Source organism: Ipomoea nil, unplaced genomic scaffold, assembly GCF_001879475.1.
Source record: "Ipomoea nil cultivar Tokyo-kokei standard unplaced genomic scaffold, Asagao_1.1 scaffold3030, whole genome shotgun sequence".
Lineage (NCBI taxonomy): Eukaryota > Viridiplantae > Streptophyta > Magnoliopsida > Solanales > Convolvulaceae > Ipomoea > Ipomoea nil.
This window is the reverse complement of record NW_017619458.1, coordinates 4749603-4771644: the sequence shown is the minus strand read 5'-3', so window position 1 is coordinate 4771644 and position 22042 is coordinate 4749603. Positions and strand designations below refer to the sequence as shown.

Genomic DNA, 22042 nt, shown 5'->3' with positions numbered 1-22042 from the left:
TCGACAAGCTTAGTGTTCAGCGTCAAGCCGAAGTTTCGTCGGAAGTCGTGAACCCATTTACCTCGTGAAGCCGATCTTCTTCTCTGACCTTCGTCAAATCCCTTGTATCTTCTTCGAGAAATCCTTCCTATCTTTTCAAACCACGTTCTTGTTCCTCTCTTGATTTGACTCTGTTCAAGGTTACGACCTCATCTTTCATAAGTTGTGACTTTGAAAATCTTGATTCCTTTCCTAATCAGTGCTATCCTTGAGTTTAAACCGAATACCCTCCGTGGGGAAATATTTTCAATCCCTAAAACCCCGTTTTGATTCCTTACTCCTTGAGTTGTAGCCCTGTTTAAATTTCTTCTCTTCTTAACCAATGTGATCTTCGAGTTTTCAAACCTTAAACCTTTTGCCCTGATCTTTCCTTTGAACCGAATCTCTTCTTGTGAGCCTTTTATCCCGTAAGTTACCTTTCTCCTTTGTTACCATTCCTGTTTTGAACCTTTCATCCAGACCGAAGTTTTGAAGTTTTCAAGCGCTGCTTTGTAGAGAGTCGTGGGCGGTGTGCTAATGCAAGTGTTAAGTCGGTAGCCTGCATCAAGTTCACCCTAGAGCCGGAGAGAAGGACATCCAACTCGTGTTTTGGATCTAGCAGTTGAACCCTTTGTCGGAAGTGACGGATCAAGTTCACGCAGATGCCAAGCTCAAGTTAAGTAGTGGGAGTACCTTGTTTCCTTTGGTTGAAGAAGTCAGCAGAGATCAGTTGAAGATGCAACCCTGGTTCTGTGATCCCGAGTGATCTAGTTTAGGATTCTTGTGGTGTCAGTTTCTGTTTGTGGCTAGTTTTGGGTAGAGAGAGAGTTAAGTTTAAGGTAGAATTAGTTTCCTTTCCGGTTAATCTTTTATCTATCACCTTGTCTTCCTTTATTGTCTTACCTTTGTGAACCCTCAGCTTATTTCTAAGCCTTGCCACTCGTTTTGTTAACCGACGGTTTTGGTGTTGAACTTTGTTGTGACCAACCTATCTATCTTACCACCTTAATTTGAACCCTTAGTTTCTCTAACTTTGGTTAGTTGGCAAGAACCTTTATTGCTTAAAACCTCGTTTGCAACTCATCTCTTAAGCTTTGTCATCCATTTCGCAAGCCGACCGTTTTCGTTGTGGAACCTTGTCGCGTCCCTTGCTTGTTTTGTTAGTAAGTTCGTTGGTAGTTGTTTGCTCAGTTGTGCATTTAGTTGTTCTCTCTTGTTTGCCGTGGTTGTTAGCTTGTAGTTTAGGTAGTTGGTTTAGTTGCTTTACTTTTATGAAGACGCAGTTTGTCGCAGTTAACCAAAGGTTGGACCAGCTTGAGGCCAGTTCTAGCCGAGGAAGAGTCGACGAAGAGTCTGATGAAAACACCGAGGAGTCGGAGAGCGAATCCTTCTTGGGTGGAGTTGTGGCGATCCCGTCTACCTTTCCTTAGCTTGTTGTTATCTTTTTAGCTGTTGTTGCCGTTCGTTAGTTGCTTGATGTTTGTCTTGTGTGTTCGTTTTTGCTTGCTTGTTGGGTTGAGTAGTTAGCTTTGTGGCTTCTGCTAGGAGCTAGTTGTTTAGATCTTTGGTTGTGGTTAGAAGTTGGTGGTTGTGTTTGGCTTAGAGTTTGTTATGCTCAATATCTTCGTTGGTTAATTCTTCAATCCTTGCAATGATATGGCTTCTCGCTTGTTTTTGATACCTATTGAATCTTTTGAGTTTTGACCAAAAAGGGATGTTCTTGACATTCGTGTCACATTGTTGTTTCATTTCACTGTTTGTTTTAATTCGTCGTACCCAAGCTTCGGGGACGAAGCATCTTTGAAGGGGGAGAGGATGTGACACCCCGTAATCCAAATTCAATTAAGGGATTAATTAAGTAATTAATCCTAATCCAATTGATAATTTAATTCCTTAAATTCCTGAAAATTCATAATCGGGGACTAGTAATTGACTAGTCAACCCAAAGTCAAATGTTCTACCTAAAGCTTTGTGAGTGGTTCCCTTGTTCCCTTGCACCTCTTCATTTTAGTAAGGCCAATAAAGACATTTCACCCTATGTTAGAATTTCAAGCTAACCTAGAAGACACTCCTCATTCTTTCCCCTTACACTTTCTAAACTTGAGCTCCTCCTTCTCTCTAAAAGTTAGATAGCTTTTCTTCCAAGCCAAGTTGAAGCTTTACCAAATCCTCAAAGTTTGTCTTCAAGATCTCACCTTTCCTACCTTTGAGCATCTAGGAGGGTAAGATCTATGTTTATCTTGTGTTTTTAGTGTTTTCTAAGGTGTCTTTCCTTAAAGATATAATCTTTATGATCTCTTGGTGTGTTCTTGGAGTGGATGTGGAAGGTGAACCCTATTAGGAGCTTGGTGAAGTGTTAAGTGAAGGTTTTTGTCTATAAGAGATAACCCATGCTCTACAAAATCTATTTTGCTTACCTATTGATGATTTCTTGGATTCTATATGTGTTTTGCTATGAAATGTGAGTGTTGATGCATTGTCTTGTGAAAATGCATATCTAGAGCTTGTTATTAGTGTTCATGTATGCCATTGCTTGGCTATTCCTTTTATTCAAGTCATTTTGTTGTATTTGGTGAGTTTTGGCATGTTTTGGACTTGAATTTGAGCTTGGAGTTGAAAATCGCCGAAGGGATTATTTTGGTACAGGAGAGGTACCCGCGGGCGGAACGGCGGGCAGTGGCCTACCCGCCGCCCCACCCGCAGGGTACACACTCGTGGGAAATGGTGTTCCCGCGGGCGGAACCACGGATAGTGGTCCACCCGTGGCCCCACCAGCGGGTACATATATGGAGTTGGGCGGGGATTTATTCCCCGTGATTCTTTTGACTCGGTATTTGGTCTCTTGACTTCCCGATGTTCTTTTGTGGAACTATTTGAGCGTCTTCTTGATGTTTCGTATGTCTAGAACTATATGATAGGAATCCATGTAGGTTTTTGTGTCTTGAATTGCGCTAAGTGTTCAACATTGTGATTCGTTGAACCGTGATGGGTCTTGTGTGTTCTTCAGAACTATGTTTTACCCGTTTGATAAACATGCTAGTTCGGTGTTTAAATGCTAGCGTGTGTGTTGTTTGTCCTTTCCTATTGGTTGATGATGACTTGTGTTAATCATCGTTGTTGTTGGATTGTGATCCATTCCTTGATTGAGTATGATTTCATATCTTCGTTGTGATCCGTTGATTGATTCCTGTTGTGGTGTGGTGTGTGTGGCTGTACCTGGATTGCACGATTAATGGTATGGGACATTAGTCACCAAGGTATGGCAGTGGTCCTCATGGTGGCCATGACACGATTATGGAGTTTGTGACCTCTGTGTTGGGTTTACGTATTTCTTGGGAGGCATGTGTTGCCATGTGTGTGATCGGTACCCTCGTGTACTATGAAATTGGTGGCTTTGTTGGCGGTCATTGGCGGATGGGGACGACGGTCCTCAGAGGGAAAAGGTTGGACTTGGTGTATAGGGGTCCTGGAGGTAAAGGTTGGAACTAGATATAAGGTTGGGGGTAGCCATAATGTTTGAACCAGGCATAAGCAAGGCATCTCAATTCGTGATTGGTGATAGTTCACATGTATTGGTGGGTTACCAACATCATTCGCTGACCGGGGGTCTTCACATATTTTATGTGTTTCTTTCAGGTGCTGAGTAGACGAGAGCGAGGTCTAGATACTGTTAGATTAGACCCCTTGAACTTTGTTATGTTTTGGCCTGTGCGCCGATGTTAGACTTTAGTCCTTCTGTCCTTGACTTTATTTTGGATAATGGATTTTGTGCAGATGTTTATACATGTGCGTTCACTGCTGAGTGAGCGTGGCATAGCACTCTACGTTTTCCGTATATTCCATATCTAGTCTTCCGTTGTGTATGCATTTATGGTTAGAATTATCTGCATGTTTAAGTTTAAATTGGTATGGAAATCGGGGGTGTTACAATAAGGGTAGAGACCCAAAGAAGTGGACCGGCCAGACGAAAACCAGGCCCTTCCCAATCTGCACCAGAACGATTGGGACAGAGGGCGCCCGTGCGGCAAAGATTAGGATCACGGGCCGAGGGGTCCTCTACCAGAGGCCCTCGCCAATACGAAAACAGAGAAGCTGAGAGATCACCCACAGAGGAGGTGGGCGAGTCTCGGGAGCCGACCCCACGCCGACACGTTGATGAGTCGGCCCTACGTCGACACTTGGAGGAGCGACATGTTAATGAGCCGGCTCCGCGTCGGCACTCGACGGAGAAGCGATGCGCTGATGAGCGGGTTCCACACCGACACTTGGATGGACGGAACGTCGTGGAACCAGCTCCGCGTCGACACTCAGATAGACGGCAAGTCGATGAACTAGCTCCACGCCGACACATGGAGGAGCGGCAACCGGCCCCGCGCCGGCACCCTGACGAGTCGGCCCTGGCCGAGAGGTTGCAGAGAAGAATCGAGGAGTTAGCAAGAAGGGTGGAGGCATGGGAGCAGTCGCCGGAACCCGATGTACGGATGGCAGCACCATTCTCCCCAAGATTCATGGATGTACCTTTGCCGAGGGACTTTAGGTTGCCTGCCATCAAGTAGTACACGGGGGCCGCTAACCCACGTGTCCACATGACGAGGTACAAGGCTGCTATGGTAATGATCGGGGCAGGGGACGCCATAATGTGCCGAGCGTTCTTGTCCACCCTGGATGGAGCGGCCCAACACTGGTTCAACACCATCCCGGATGGGTTGATCCAAAACTTGGGGAGTTGTCCAAGAGCTTCCTGACATACTTCTCCGGTAGCATACAGCGTAAGAAGCCCTTATCTCATCTCTGTGTAGTGAAGCAAGATAGAGGCGAGAGCCTCAAAGACTTCATGATAAAATGGAAAAAGGAAGTCAATAATGTCTACGACTTCGACTCCAAGGCGGCGATCTTGATATTTATCCATGCCTTAAGATCAGGGTATTTCCACAAGCAGCTAAACGCCCACCACCCCCGCTCTTACGAAGATCTGATAAGGACGGCTAGCCGCTATGCCGAAGCAGAGGACGTCGACGGGAAGAAGAAGGACGAAGAGGATGGTAGGAAAGGTGGAAAGCCTGGGAAAGCTGGTCCGCCCAGCCAGGCACCACTCTCGAACCACCCGACCGTAGGGAAAGGCCGAGACCACGAACGACCTCGCCTGGTCCCCTTGCGTAATTTAACTCCTCTTACCCATCCCGTCAGTGTCATTCTAAAGCAAGCTGAGAGATGGGAATATAATTCCCCGAGGAGTGCATGAAGGTCTCCCCAAAGGCAGACCAAACAAAGCACTGCAGGTTTCATAGGCAAGCCGGCCACGATACGAATGAATGTCACGTTCTGAAGAGACAAATAGAAGAACTCATCCAGCAGGGCTACTTTCGACATTTCGTCAAGCGATCCAAGCAGCAGCAACAGCCGCAACAGAATCCACCAAAAAATGTCTGGAGGAATGAGGATGGCACCGAGCCGTCCACCTCGAACGCCAAAAAAAGAGAACACAACCAAATATATGAGCAGAATGATAGCGAGAAAGAAACCGAGGTGGCGCCCAGACGACAAAAGAAGCACACCATACACTTTATCTATGGTGGACCCGCAAGGGGCGACACGCCCGCAGAAAGAAAGAAGTGGAGCCGGCAGCTATACGTGGGAGAAGTGGTGAGTCTTCCCAGAGAAAAGAAACAGAGACAGGAGGCCATCACCTTCTCTAATGATGACCTCCCAGAGGGCCCGTTACCCCATCGTGACACCCTGGTGATTGAGATGGACGACAACGATGTCATTGTCCGCCGCATCTTAGTCGACACGGGAAGCTCAATCAATGTGATGTATTACGATGCCTTCTCCAAGTTAGGGATACCTAGGAACCAACTCAAAGATGTACGTACCAAACTCTCTGGATTTACGGGTGATTCAGTGGAGACGGAGGGGTCAGTGGTCTTACCAGTGGAGATAGGCACGAGCCCTAACATTCGCAAACTCGACGTGGAATTCATCGTGGTAAGACTCACTTGTGCGCACAACATCATTTTGGGGAGGCCGGCACTGGAGGACCTCAAGGCCATAGTGTCGGTGGAACACTTGTGTATGAAGTTCCCTACTCCGAATGGGATAGGGGTCGTCAGAGGAGACCAGCGAGCAACCCGCAGTTGTCAGTGGTCTTACCAGTGGAGATAGGCACGAGCCCTAACATTCGCAAACTCGACGTGGAATTCATCGTGGTAAGACTCACTTGTGCGCACAACATCATTTTGGGGAGGCCGGCATGGGAGGACCTCAAGGCCATAGTGTCGGTGGAACACTTGTGTATGAAGTTCCCTACTCCGAATGGGATAGGAGTCATCAGAGGAGACTAGCGAGCAGCCCGCAGTTGTTACGTAAAAGCATGCAAAAAGATTGGCGGAAAGAATCTACAAGTCCACACCATCTGCAAGGATGATTGATCGGGTATGAAACTCAGAACATTTAATTAGATATTATCAGTAATACTTTGTAGTCGTGGTCCGCCCAGACCCGTAAACAGTATTTAGTAATCATGATCCGCCCAGGTTACTTCTCTCAAATAAAAAGGTTCTCAATACCACCTTCGATCAACCACGGCCGTCACTACGCTCTACAAAATAATAATAATAATAATAATAATAACAATAATAATAATAATAATAATAATAATATAGAAAAATTAAATAAAAAAAAAAACATGCCGAGGCCACGCGCCTCAGCCTAAAGTCTGGCCGAGGCGCGATGCCTCGGCTAGCGGCTGAGGCGACGCCTCGGCCGCAGGACGAGGCACATGCCTCGGCCGGGCTGAGGCGGCGCCTCAACCAAAAGCCGGACCATGCCGCTTAAAATAAAAAAGGGTCGAGGCGCACGCCTCGGCCATATGGCCAAGGCACACGCCTCGGCCAAGTGGCTGAGGCGACGCCTCGGCTGTGGCCGAAGCGCAGTGCCTCGGCCACAGGGCGGGGCACTCGCCTCGGCCAGCTGTGGCGGCGCCCCAGCCCGAACCCGGCCAACGCCGCAAAAACAAAATGGTAACGATAAACCGCAGAAACCGACAGATGGTGACAAGAGCTGATAGAGAGGTGCTCAAACCGTTCAGGCAGGAAAGGATTTGGAAAGCACAAATCATGAGGGATTTGGAAAACAAAATCACATATCCTAAATCACTCGGGATTCTGCGCAATCTCAAAATAGATTCAGCCTTACTCCCAAGTCAACTCAAACACATCCGTAGACTCAGGAGTAGAGGGGACTGGTGACAGGATAATAGGGCTGGAACCCGACTCGGATCATAAGTGGGCATCTGACCCGGCACCACATGGAGACCCAACGGGCAAAACTCCAACGGACAGAATTCCAACAGATGTCACCTTTATTGCAATTGAAGCCACCATTGATGAGAGAGAATTAAAGGCTTGGCTCCCCATTTATGTCCCATGTTGTTACCGTTGGCACCTTTGTATAAGTTGATGCTCCCCTCAGCTTGAGGGGACACGTTCAATACTCTGGACAAAGACACATTGTACTTTCTATACTAAGACACTAAGGCAATACAATTATTGTCACTCTTTCACACAGCGTTATTCTAATATTATTATTACCGGTAACATATTTACCGTCAATAATAATTTAATTATTCTCAGAATTTGGTAACCATTTCCATTTTTATGTGCATATTGACTTTAATCTGTGGTAACAATTCATAAGATATTAGTTAATTTTCATATAAAATTTTGTTACCAATTAAGCTTTATTATTTTTTTTACTAATTAATTAATATTTATATTAATTTGGGCTGGAATGTTATAAAGGAGGATTTTACTTTTATTAAAGTCATTTCACTAAGAACCTGGAGGGTGTGGTTGAGTGGAAAAAATTCATCCATCCTTATTAACCAAAGGTCAAGGGTTTGATCCTTGCCTTTGAGAATTGAGCAACTTTAAATCTCTAGGCCAATCATGGAGCATAAATGGTATTGCAATAATTAATTTATTTATGATCATTAGTTCACACCAAGATTATGTGGTTTAATGGTACTCGGGTTAGACTTCCATTTGAAAAATTATGAGTTCAAGCCTTAATAGAGGCGTTGTTGGTTCTTTGTGTAGGTTGAGAAAGTATATGAACAGATATTACATTGAAATGATTATTGGTTCACATATTTGATTTATTTATTTTTTCTTTAATAATTCTCGTTGTAAACATAAATGATATTGCAATAATTAATTTATGATATTTATCAAATTGTATTTTTTAAAAAAAATATAAAATCTTCTCATGTTTAGGGATTAAAAAATATTTTAAAATCATTTTTTATTAGTAAGTATTTTTATTTTTAAAATATTTTCCAGCAACCCAAACACTCTCTTAGTCTCTAATAAAAAACTAAAAAATAAAAGTTATTTCATTAAGAAAATTAAAACTAATTTAAAGTAAATCTAATCATGCTATATTTACTTGTAACTGTATATTAATTTCATTTTGAAATCATTGGTTCACATCTTTGAATTATTTATTTTTTTCTTTAACTATTAAAAACAAAAATTATTATATTTATCAAATTGTATTTTTAAAAAAAAATATATAACATTTACACATGTTATGAGGGGTTAAAAAATATTTTAAATTATTTTTTTATTAGTATGTATTTCTATTTTAAAATATTTTCCAGCAATCCAAACACTCCCTTAGCCTCCCATAAAAAAAACTGATAAAGAAAAGTCATTTCATTAAGGAAATTAAAACTAATGCTATATTTATTTGTAACTGTATATTAATTTTATTTTGAAATCATTGGTTCACATCTTTAAATTATATATTTTTTTCTTTAACTATTATAAACAAAAAATTATGATATTTATCAAATTGTATTTTTTTTAAAAAAATATAAGATTATCTTCAAATATATATATATATATATATATATATATATATATATATATATATATATATATATATATATATATATATAAAAGATTTACACATGTTATGAGGGGTTAAAAAATATTTTAAATTATTTTTATTAGTATGTATTTTTATTTTAAAATATTTTTCAGCAATCCAAACACTCCCTTAGCCTTCCATAAAAAAATTGATAAAGAAAAGTCATTTCATTTAGAAAATTAAAACTAATTAAAGTAAATCTAATCATGCTATATTTATTTGTAACTGTATATTAATTTCATTTTGAAATTATTGGTTCACATATTTGAATTTATTTTTAATTATTATAATTTATAAACAGAAATGATATTGTACTAATTAATTTATGATATTTATCAAATTTTATTTTTTTAAAATATAAGATTTACACATGTTATGAGGGGTTAAAAAATATTTTAAAATTACTTTTTATTAGTAAGTATTTAAAAAAAAAAAATCCACCAACTCAAACACTCCCTTAGTCTCCCATAAAAAAACTGATAAAGAAAATTCATATCATTAAGAGAATTAAAACTAATTAAAGTAAATGTAATCATGCTATATTTATTTGTAACTATATTGAAATCATTGGTTCACATCATATATATTAATTTCATTTTGAAATCATTGGTTCACATATTTGAATTATTTATTTTTTTCTTTAATTATTATAAACATAAATGATATTGTACTAATTAATTTATGATATTTATAAATTGTATTTTTTTTTAAATATAGTGTTTTACCCGGAATTTTTTTTTTGTTATTATGAATTTAAAATTAAAATAGAAAAAATACAGAGATGTTAATACGTACAATATAATAATATGATTGGACTTTTATATATTTGGTCAAGTACCTATTTTCATAACATACAAAATTAAAATTTAAATATTGTATGGTTAATATAATATCTAATCATGTACACATTTAGATAAATTTATAGAAAAAATTTATAAAATTAAATTGATTTATTCCAAATTGTATTTCATATATATTATAATTCTAAAAATATGAATAATAATAACTAAGAGAATTGTACTTAGAAATCAATAAAAAATGTAAATTCTAAATTTTGTATGAATAAATATAAATTCTAATCGGACGCATATCCTTATATGATTGTATAATACATTGTATATACACATAATATTTATCAATATGTATATAGGAAAATTCTATAATATAATTTCATTAATTATAATTTGTATTAATAGATTTATACTTTTAAAAGATTATATTTATAAATTTAAAAAGTGTATGTATGTATATTTAAAAAAAATTATAAATATTCATATTTTGTTAATTTTATAATTTCATTTCTTTAATTATATTCCATATTTTATTAATTATAATTTAATGAAATTTTCACAAATATTTCTACAGAAAAAATCTTATATTTCTCAATTTCAATAATCATATTAATTATAATTACCAAATATTGTGGCAATTACTATAATAATTTGATTAATTATATTAATTATAACATTCGTTCTCTTCCCATATTTAAATACATTACCATAAAGTTACAATAATAATTACACAAAATAATAGAAAAAAAATTATGAGAATAATTACCTTTAATAAAAATTGAGAAATTATATTAAAAAATAATCTATATGTTAAGGTAAGTATAATTTATTTTGTGCCAATCATATTATATATTAAGTATAAAATATATATATATATATATATATATATATATATATATATATATATATATATATATATATATATATATATGTAAATTACTATAATAATTACACCGAAAAAAGTGACAATACATAATTATTAGATAATAATATTAATAATAAATTATTAAGGCAAGTATAATTGATTAATTGATTTTGTACTAATAATATTATACATTAATTACTAATAATATTGTCCTAAAAGCAGGGAGTCTATATAGTAAAACTCTTTTCTTAAAAGTTAAAAAGGACAACTCCCGAAGTGTCTGCCAATTGTCAATCAACCTGCTTTTATTTTATTTTATTTTATATTTATTTATTTCTAGGAAACCTTAAAAAAAAAAAAAAAAAAAAAAAAAAAAAAAAAAAAAAAAAAAAAAAAAACTTGTACCAATAGTTTTACTCTAATCATCCAACCATGATATACGACATAGTACAATGTGGGGGAAACGAAATAGATTTGAGATGATTGCATTCTTTGTATTTAACAAACTGTAGCATGGCATCAGACATCAGTCGTACTAAATTAAAAAAAAAAAAAGAAAATATCAAGATGGTCAGAATAGCATGCAAGTACTCAAAGGATCGGGAGCTACACAATCTTTATTTGTATTGCATGGCAAATCATTATTCTTCTTTGCTTCACCACCACTCCAAATACCTTCAATCATTATATCAACTCACAATATTAGTGTTTTCACACATATAATAGCATGTATGTTCTCTCTTATATTTTTAATGTAGACTCTTAAAATATATCATTGTGAAATTGAAGATTTAATTTTACCAGAGAAATTAATTTAATGTCGGTATATGATATACCAATAGTAAAATATTTATGGGTGAAAGTTATAAAAGATGAATGGTTACCTACTGTTACCACACACCGTGTCCAAAAGGATGGCTACTCTATTGTTCAAAGTAGGTAATATGATTGAGTTCAACTTGGGTGAATTAATCTTCTCACATATTATGTCCTTTAGTTATGCAAAAAGGAAAGTAAGATACACTTGCCATTTTCAAGTTTAATATATGGCATTTTATGTAAGCAAGGATTTTATCGTTTTGATGGATTATCTTGTTGATGGATGTGATTGTCTTATGGGGATTATCTAAGTGGCGTATGATGATTGGTGTTGATTATTGTGGTGAATGAATAGATATGTTACGTTATGGATGGATCATGGTCGATCTTCTTGGCAGATTCAATTATTTATTCTCAGTCTCTAGTTATCTTTATTAATATGGTGCTTTGCTTGTCCACACAACATGTCTTAAGGCTTTTGTTTTGATAAATAAAATTCTAATGATTTCTTTTAATAGCCTTAAGAATCTATGTGTTTGTTTTTGAAAAATAATAATTACCAAAAGAGGGAGATTGTAAAGGTTAATATATTATTGGGAAAATGACACTTTTTCCTCCTGAGTTATATACTTATAGCACTTTTTCCCCCTCAATTATTTAGGTAAGCACATTAGTCCCTTCAATTATTCTAAAAGTGGTTGTTTTTCCCCCCTAATATATTAAATTGACATTTATACCCTTAAAATAAACATTTTATTTAGTTTACTTCTCCAACAAATTATTGTGTATACGTAGGGATGACTACGATTCGGTTCGAACTGAATCGGACACTATAGCAATTGAATTAAAAGTTTCCGGTTATGATTCAGATCTAGAACCCAATATTTGGATTTCAATTTATTAAAATTATGAATCAAAAAAAGTGGATCCTGAACCGTGAACTGGCGGTTCCGGACCCGATTCGCGATTTTGAACCATTTTTATTTTAAAATTTTATTTTTATTTTAAAAATAGTCTAAATTCAACAATAAATGTATTTTATTTTTTCATTTCGGAACATGAATCGTCCGTTCCGGGATTTTAATAAACTCTAAATATCGAGTTTCGATTCTAAATTGTAATTGGAATATTTCGGTTTGGTTGCTATAGTGTTTATTTGGTTTGAACCAAATTATGGCCATAATTTGTTGGAGAAGAAAAATAAATAAAATATTTATTTTAAGGGTAAATATGTCCATTTAACATTTTAGGGGGAAAAACAGCCATTTGAATAATTGAGGGGGAAAAGTGCTATAAGTATATAACTCAGGGGAAAAAAGTGTCATTTTCCCTATATTATTTGTCAAAACTTAGTTAGTCCTGTTAGGCTATTTTTTAGACTCTGTATTACAATCTGTATATGCTTAAGAGGATAACACAATAGGATGCAAAATCTACTAACAGAATTTGTTATTAAGATGTAGTCTTCAGGCAAGTTTTGAAATGAGTAGTAGTCATTATTCTAAAGAAATATTGCAGCTAAAAATGGGGTTTGTTACGTCCAAAATATATTGATATAAAAAGGGCGTGAATGCATTTTTGAAAGTGTACAGTGTGCAGCAATTAAAAGGCTAATTCCTATACCATCCCATTAACTTCTCTATATTTTCCTACTTATTTAGCTATACGAACAACGTTATACTTGGGTGAGTATATGAGCTTTTATTGTTGAGGCTTGTGTACGATACTACGATGTTCTCTGAACCGTTTTACGTTCGAATGTTTAAAATTTAAAAGTAGAAGAAGTTCAAAGGCAGACGTTAACTATAATGAAGTCTATATATAGGACTGTACAACCGCCTACCTATTTCAGACAGTCGCCATACCGAAGAATAGTGCACGCAAACAGAAATCTACGGGTCCAGAAAATTTTTTTATGTTACTAACATATTTTTTTCTTTATTTAAATGTCTTGTTTTTATCCTTTAGGGATTTCAAATTACGAAATTATTGGTTCAATCTAGAATTATAAATCGAATAGAATTGTAATAAGTACGTCTATAAGTTAACTTGTAAAATGATTAAACATCGAGTGCATATCATTTTTAATTCTTAATTCCATGAAAGCCGAAAACATTTCTATTCTGTGACATCACATCCACATTTCACCAGAAATTGACATACTATTTTACATTAATATTATTATGTTCGAGTCTTCACATTTTCACATTATCAACTACATCAATTCCTTATTGTTTTTAACTATACTTACATTTTGTCCCATATAAATAACTTAACAAAACACTAACTACAAATACAATTGCAAAACTTAAAAAAAATTTACACTTATAAGAGTTGAAGTAGTAAACTCGTGTTCTCCGTAACATCAAATTTAGCCTCTCACTTTCTTCTTCATTTCGGTTTATCCTCTTCAGAAGTTCTGGTATTATTATATTTTCCCTTGCACACATGAGATGATATGCCCACTCAAAATATCCATAACCATTCCTACCCTAAAACAAAATAAAGAAAAAAAAATTAACAATAATTTGAAAGCACATGAACTCAAGTCCAGCTTTGTACTCATTGATACAGCCAAACATTGTCAAAACCTCCTTCCTGAATTTTGTTATGTCCAAGAGGTGGTGATGTGCATTTCATTCCCACACCGTTGACAGTCTCTTATCTCTACACACTGCCTAAAACGAGATGTCCTTGTATTACTAGAGCGACATGACTGGTGATGTATTATCTTCTCCATTCGACACTAAAGAACAACAATGGCAGTGAACAACAAAGTGAAGACTGCACAATAGGGTTTGCCAATCATTTTGCTGAGGCAATATTATATTTAAGACACCACTTAATAAATGACGTAATTGTCCTTGACAAAAGGACATTACAAGGCAAATTGTACTGTAAGGACCCTACATACTAAAATTCTTTTTATGAGCGCTTGATTTTAAAGTTTAGAGAAAAGTGTTTGGCTTAAAAGTGAAGGACTAAACCTGCAAATAACACGAAAGTCAAAAAACGTCCACTTGTATTTGGTCACACAAGTTGTTTACTTCAATCTCTATTGGGCATTGCATAACGCGCATCGCGCACCTCGTTAATATTAATAATAATGTGCAAACTTGGAAAACTCTAAAAATTACAGACTTTAGTGTTCAAGTTTGCATAGTAAAGTTGGTCATAATTACGAAAATGACACTGTATTTTTTTAAAAAAATATGATATGATCCGTCCAATTTTTTTCAAATGTAAGGTTAAGATTGATTGTTATTATATTTCTCTCATAAGAACTTGTTCTTATTTGATCCAATACTTATACATATATATTACAATTCACCGAATAAAGTGCATACATAGAGTCTATTTGGCCGAGCTTATTTAGAAACTGATAGCTTATTTTAAGTTACTAATAAGCTATAAGCTCTGTTTGGTAATGTTCCTAAAATAAGCTCGTAGCTTAAAATTGGAACGCTATCTTAGATAGTGTTTCAAAATAAGCTAGTAGCTTTCTAACCTTTTTTTTTTTTTTTTTTTTTTTTTTTGTCCTTATTATTTTAAAGAAATGACATCCTTTACCCTTCCCAATTAAAATTCTTTTCTCTTCTCATTTATCCGCAACTTTCACCACAAATATTATTATTATTATTATTATTATTATTATTATTATTATTATTATTATTAGATGAATGAGATTCGCAACAATATTGTTACTCCATTATGGGATGTTAGATCATGATTATGCTAATAGTTTTATTTTAGAATGTTAATTCCTTTTAAGACAAAATGTTAAATTTTAATATGTAAACAAATTAATTTAAATTTTATAAAGATGTCATTTTTGTCTTTTTATATTTATCAGTTTATCAAAAAGTTAATTTTACCAAACATTTTCAAGCATTAACAATTAGCTTATAACTTTTCAACTTTCAGCTCATTTTTAACTTTTAGCTAGGTTTGTCAAATATAGATATAAAAGATTTTATTGTGTTTAAAAAAAAAAAAAAAAAAAAAAAAACATGACTTTATTGTATAAGAAGAATGTATAGAAACACAAACATTGATGTGTGATTGAGAAAATAAAGAAAAAAAAAAGGAAGAGAAAAATGGGGGAAGGGTCGAAAGGGAAACCACCCTACTACTTAATATTAATCCCCGCTAATATACGCACTTTCTCTCTCCTCTCTGCTTCTTCTCCAGGTGATCGCCGGAATCTCCTTTCTGTCGGACCGCCGGGCGGTCATGGATGGCCGCCGCGGTCCAACAATCTACCCTTGCCTATGCTTCTCTTCCTCATTAGATCCTCCAATTGTCGTGTAATTGAAATGCGCAATTGCATAAATTCAAGGCCTCTTCATTGGTTTTGACGTTGGCTTTTTCAATTTATGTCTGTTGATTTTGTGTGTCATCATGGTAAATATACATGCATATGTTCTCGGAGCACTGAGATGTACATAATTTGGGTCTAGGGTTTTTGTATCGGTTGGGGAGAAATGTTGAATAAGTTTATAAAAAGGGGACACCGGAAGGTGCCGAAGCCGGATGATGGGGAATTTGGCGATGGGGCGCCGGGAAGGCGAGGCTCTGGCTCAGTTTCTGTTGCTAGTGTGGTGGTGAATCATTCTTCAATTGGAATGAATTCTGTGCAGTCGGCGCTTTTTTCTGTGCCGACACCGGCACCGGCGCCGGTGACTATTGAGACCTTGCCGAGGTTCCGCGACGTGCCGGCATCGGAGCAGCAGAACTTGTTTTTGAGGAAGCTTCAGATATGTTGCTTCCAGTTCGACTTCAAGGATATGTTGAAGATGATGAGGGAGAAGGATATCAAGAGGCAGACCCTTGTGGAGCTCATAGAATTTATCCAATCGGGTTCTGGGAAAATCTGCGACAGCAACCAGGAGGAACTGATAAAGATGATATCTATCAATATTTTCCGGTGCTTGCCTTCGGCTTTGCATGAGATCACGGGATCAGAGAATGCAGACGCTGAAGAGGATGAGCCCTATCTTGAGCCTTCATGGCCACATTTACATCTAGTATATGAGCTGCTTTTGCGGTATGTGGTTTCATCTGAAACTGATGCAAAGGTGGCAAAGCGGTTCATTGATCACACGTTCCTTTTGAAGTTATTGGATTTGTTTAACTCCGAGGACCCAAGGGAAAGAGAGTATTTAAAGACAATTCTTCACCGCATATATGGGAAATTCATGGTGCACCGGCCATTTATCAGAAAGGCAATTGGTAATATCTTTTATCGGTTCATATATGAGTCAGATAAACACAGTGGCATAGGTGAGATTTTGGAGATTTTAGGGAGTATAATAAATGGGTTTGCATTGCCAATGAAGGAGGAACACAAACTGTTTCTTGTTCGGGCACTTGTACCGCTTCACAAGCCCAAGTCTGTTGCAACATATCATCAGCAGTTGTCATACTGTATTGTTCAGTTTGTGGATAAGGATTACAAGTTGGCTGATGTGGTTATAAGAGGTTTGTTGAAATGCTGGCCTGTCACTAATTGCCAAAAGGAGCTTCTTTTTCTTGCGGAAATTGAAGAAGTTTTGGATGCCACACAGGCATCAGAATTTCAGCGCTGCATGGTTCCGCTTTTTAAACAGATAGCTTCTTGCCTTAGCAGTTTACACTTTCAGGTCAGAGGGAATTTCTCTAATAATTATGACTTATGAGTGATATTTGAACTATTTGCATCTTGTTTGCTGCGTTTGCATAATATTCTGAAGTTACTTGATTTGTAGTCTTAGTTAATATTTTCCCAATGTAAAATGCTGGCTGAAGTTGAAATTTCCATTTGTTCAAGTCTCAATTTGTTCTTTAACACGGGTAATTGACAACTTCATTTGTCCTATGCTTAGGAAAAGTATTTGCTTGTTCCTTGTTTTGCTATTGGTTGGTCATTGATGCGATTTGCCTGCTTAGCATGTCTTTAATGGGTAAGATAGTGTTGTAAAAGGTTGACTTGTGGCTTGCTCTTGATATGCCTAAGTAGCATATTTATGGGCAAGTTTATGTGTCTGCACAATGGAAGAGTTGTGTAGAAAACATTAGTACAATTTCCAAAATTTTTACATGCTGATATTTATGACCAGTTGTTCTTTCTATGGCTATAGTTAAATCACTTTATGGGATTTGGTCAGGAAATTATTTGTTTGTGGTTTCTTATTCTTTTTGAGGAATCTTGTGTTGCCCCATGTGTTTGAACCTGTCATTTCTTCCCATATCTTCCAAAATTTGTTTTTCCTCTGCTTACGGAATGCCTCTGGGACGTCCTTCTGCACCATGAACAGCAATTGTTATACCATGGACAAGGGTCCACCTTGCATTGTGGACCCTGGTTCAAAAATTATGTGTTGTGTTAACATATTATGTGCTTCCAGTTAATAAATTATGTACATGTAAATAATTATGTAAATAAATTGAAGGCACAAAATTTGTTAACTACAGGCAGTCAGACACATAATATGTTAACTGCATATTATGTGCCTATGTGCATGCAGTTAACATATTATGTGCTTGTAGTTAAGATATTATGTGCCTTCAATTTATTTACAGGCACATAACCTGTTAACTGCATGCATATAATATGTTAACTGCAGATACATAATATGTTACGGAGTACATAAAATGTTAACTGCATACACATAATATGTTCACTATAGACACAATCTGAATGTAATTTTGGACCAAGGTCCACGATGCAAGATGGACCTTGGTCCATGGTATAATTTTCCCATGAACAGAGAGAAGGCTTGCCTCATGAGTGCCCTAGTCTTTTATCTGCTAAATTATATCATAACTTCCAAAGGCTAAGGCCATAGCCATGGATAGTTAATTTTTTTAAATGTTTGCTTCCCAAAATGGTCTCTGCAATCCTACCATTGATATCCTCACCATTTTTGCTCTGCGCAATACTCCTCATACTCCACTCATCCAATTTTCACTGCCTGCTTCTTGGATTCATTCCCAAACCATAAAGTCTCTAACCTTCATTTCACCAATTCAGTGTTCGGCATCCTTTAGTTATGTTAAGGATGTACACATGCAATCCATCTAGCAACCAGTCTGCTTTAGGATTTCTATTGATTGCAGATTGCTTCTATTTTTGCTAATATGACTACACATTTTGTTCTTCAAGTCTATTGTGCCCTTGCCAATAACAAGGGAGCCAATGTAATACTGCATAGTGGAGTAGGTCAATATCTCCTCATTATTACACAACAGGAGCAAATGGGTCTTCAAACTTTCCTAGTAGAACCTATCCCAGGTATCCATGGACCCGTGCACCATTGCACCTGAATTACTTCCTTTCTAGTACTGTCAACATCATTTGTAACTAGTGACCATCATTAGACACCAACCTTTAAATCCACTTCATTTACCATCACTAGCCTTCTCATTCCTTCTCCCCTTATCTTTGTCTTCTCCATCTTAGAATAACCGTTTCTATCACACAAACATCTACAGCCTAACCCTGCCTAGAAAAATCATTACTTCAGTTCTTCCTACTTTTACATCTCACAACCATTGAATACTATATCTAATCACCATCAAGTGCAAAGTGAAATTCTTAAATGTCTACTTCGTATCAAATTTAGAGTTGGAAAGATTTTGATTATGGAAGATTCTATTTATTGCAATGTTTCTGAGCATCTCAATCAACATTGTATTTCAGGTTGCAGAACGTGCACTATTTTTGTGGAACAATGAACACATAGTAAGCCTGATTTCCCAGAATCGGAATGTCATTTTGCCAATTATCTTTGAGGCTCTGGAAAAGAATATACAAGATCATTGGAATACAAGTGTCAATGGTCTGACTGTCAATGTCCGGAATATGTTCGTGGAAATGGATGCTGATTTGTTTGAGGAGTGCCAAAGACAGTATGCAGAGAGAGTGGCTCGTACTGCAGAAGTGGAAGGGCAACGAGAATTAAGGTGGCAGAAACTAACAACTGCAGCAGCCAATGGAGGCTAAGAGGACATCCATTTCATACCTGATTGATTAAGGCAGGATAAGGTGCTATCCAAATTGGATGCATGATCCTGAACACATGCTTCTTCTGTATAATGATATGGATTAAATGCTATCCAATTAGGGAAGCATAATCCCTCAACATGCTTTTCCATCGGTATTCCTGTTTATTTTCAATGAGCCAAGTTGTTGAAATATTAAAGCAGCACAGCAAGTAATGTAATTCTAATGTATTGATTGCTGTGAGTGTCATGTTGCTGCATACAAATGATTTGTGAAAGTATCTGTGTATTTCTTCTTTGAACTTTTCATTTCCCATAGAAATATTATGTTGAGTTCCATTTGCCACTGACTTTAGCTTTAATCTTAGGAATTGTGTTGGTTTAAGTTGGGATTGACAATAATCCTTGGCCTAGTGGTGAGGTGAGGTTTGGTTTGGGGGGATTGAAGTCTTAGAAAAGGTTTTAGGTTGTGGGGTGTGGGGTGTGGAGAGTCTAAGATGCATTGCATTTTTGGATATCAGCTGTGTACCAAAGCACTATGCTTATCTCCTTAATTGATTTCTTCCTATCTGATCACAGGCATATGCATATTAAACTTGAACTTGATAGTTTTATAATGGAATGAGACAAAAATCTAAATGCAAACTGGTATGTAAAGTACTTTTGAGCAGACAGCATGTGTCTATTTTACCAAAAATGGTGATGCCAAAAGTGAGATACAACTCCATCCTTGAGAAATGAGAATTCAATATTTCCTTTGATGAGCTAATGGAGGCCTCAGGACTATGAGGACACATCCAAGGGAGTGGTGGAGTCCCCACAAACTAGCTATCCTGTTTTCCACCCACTTTTGCCCATGTAAGTATTTCTGGTTCATCTCTTAGCCTTTGGATATTATGACCACATCATGTCATATGTATATAAACAGGCTTCTAATACTCTTGAGTTTGTATTGCAATGGAGAAAGAAACATTGCGTAAAGGTCCTTGGCTTGAGGAGGAAGACGAGAAACTGGCTGCTGCTGTTGCCTCTTTAGGAGAACGCCGGTGGGATGCATTAGCTAAGGCATCAGGTATGCAACAGCTAGCTGCAGAACCACTTGAGTATTTGGGATTGGTTAAAACATTTTGAGATTTTGCATGCATTCTGTATACTTTCTCATATGCAGGGTTGAGGAGGACTGGCAAGAGCTGCAGGTTAAGATGGATGAACTACCTCCGCTCCAATATAAAGCGCAGTCGCATCACCACAGAAGAAGAGCTTCTGATTATTGAACTTCAGAGAAAATGGGGAAACAAGTATGGTTGGTTTTCTACTGTTCCTCTTTAAATTAAGTCATCTGGTTATTCCCTGATTGTAATTATATCCTTGCAGGTGGGCAAAGATAGCTAAACAGCTGCCAGGAAGAACTGATAATGACATAAAGAACTACTGGAGAGGCCACTTGAGGAAGAAAATTCTTCGAGAACAAGGTGCAGTACCCTACAACATTCTGCTCTTATTAATGTTGTTACTAATAACAAAGGTTAATGTCCTTTCAGTATGTTTTGATGAATCTGTTCGGTTTTAACTAAAAGTTTAAATTGTTAGTGAGAATACACATTTACTGCTTCCTCAACAGAATGCTTCAAGAATACTTCAAACAAAGCTCAACAGATGAATACTTCCTGGCGTTCTTGCACCACTGCAGACCGCGCTTCCTTCAAGGATGGTTCTTTGGGTTCCTCTGTTGATTCTTCAGAGGTAGTTGAGTTGCCAGATTATGCGCTCGTGAGCTCTCCATACGAAGAAAGATTATGGGATTGGATGTCGAGCTGGTCTCACGAGGATAGCGAGATGGAACATCATGGGGATGGAGAAAGTTGCAGCAGAAATCAGTGGTGTTGTCATCCTCGATGGACCTCTGATTACTCCTGCATTGGTACCATATGGGATTATGCTTCATCTTCCATCTGGGACAACACTAGTTAAAACCAAACATTCTTCAGGTTTCTGTTCTCAGTGAAAAATGAAGAAAAAAGAACCTTACAACTGGACATGCTTGTATATATATATCTAAATTATGGACAAGTGGATTACTGTAATTAAGAACTTTCTTTGCTGCTTTATTGTGGTTTCTCTTTTCATTTTTCTATTTACTAGTCATCGACTTCAAGCCTTGGAAGAGCAATTATTGCGTGGACCGTGGTCAAAAAATATATAAAGCACATTATTCTAACTAATAAAATACATTATTCAAACACATAAGTACATTATTCTAACTCATAAAATACATTATCTTACTCTTGAAATTTTGTTATTCTAACATACAAATTATATCATACATTATTCTAACTCATAAAATATACTCTTATTCTAACACATGCAATACATTATTCTAACTCATAAAATACATTATTTTACTCAGAAATTTTATTAGTCTGAGACATATAGTACATTATTCTAACACACAAATATATTATCTTACCCCAAAATGTTCATTATTTTAACATACACATGAATATATAGTGCCACATTTTCCCCATTTTCATTAATTTTCAACCATTGATTTGAGCTCACTTAATTTTTTTCTCATTTTTATTGATTTATAGCCGTTGGTTTGAGTTTATCCACTAGTCTAGATTTGTCCACACAT

The 22042-nt window shown here is 36.5% G+C and overlaps 2 protein-coding genes across 2 annotated transcripts; both read left to right on the top strand.

Moving 5' to 3' along the window:
- Positions 1-15508: 15508 nt before the first annotated feature.
- On the top strand, positions 15509-19753 carry LOC109163647 (serine/threonine protein phosphatase 2A 57 kDa regulatory subunit B' beta isoform-like). The gene is made up of 2 exons (XM_019312400.1): positions 15509-17066; positions 19106-19753. The coding sequence occupies exons 1-2, from the start codon at positions 15909-15911 to the stop codon at positions 19406-19408; spliced, it is 1461 nt and encodes a 486-aa protein (XP_019167945.1). The 5' UTR covers positions 15509-15908; the 3' UTR covers positions 19409-19753.
- Positions 19754-20271: 518 nt separating this feature from the next.
- LOC109163648 (transcription factor MYB57-like) lies at positions 20272-21541 on the top strand. Its single transcript, XM_019312401.1, has 4 exons — positions 20272-20479; positions 20576-20705; positions 20782-20879; positions 21029-21541. The coding sequence occupies exons 1-4, from the start codon at positions 20365-20367 to the stop codon at positions 21376-21378; spliced, it is 693 nt and encodes a 230-aa protein (XP_019167946.1). The 5' UTR covers positions 20272-20364; the 3' UTR covers positions 21379-21541.
- Positions 21542-22042: the final 501 nt, after the last annotated feature.

Excerpts from the sequence above, each read along its gene's own strand:
- LOC109163647 (XM_019312400.1), top strand. The coding sequence starts at position 15,909 with ATGTTGAATAAGTTTATAAAAAGGGGACACCGGAAGGTGCCGAAGCCG. Across the intron at positions 17,067-19,105 it reads TTAGCAGTTTACACTTTCAG|GTTGCAGAACGTGCACTATT; the intron begins GTCAGAGGGAAT and ends ATTGTATTTCAG.
- LOC109163648 (XM_019312401.1), top strand. The coding sequence starts at position 20,365 with ATGGAGAAAGAAACATTGCGTAAAGGTCCTTGGCTTGAGGAGGAAGAC. Across the intron at positions 20,706-20,781 it reads CAGAGAAAATGGGGAAACAA|GTGGGCAAAGATAGCTAAAC; the intron begins GTATGGTTGGTT and ends ATATCCTTGCAG. Across the intron at positions 20,880-21,028 it reads GAAAATTCTTCGAGAACAAG|AATGCTTCAAGAATACTTCA; the intron begins GTGCAGTACCCT and ends CTTCCTCAACAG.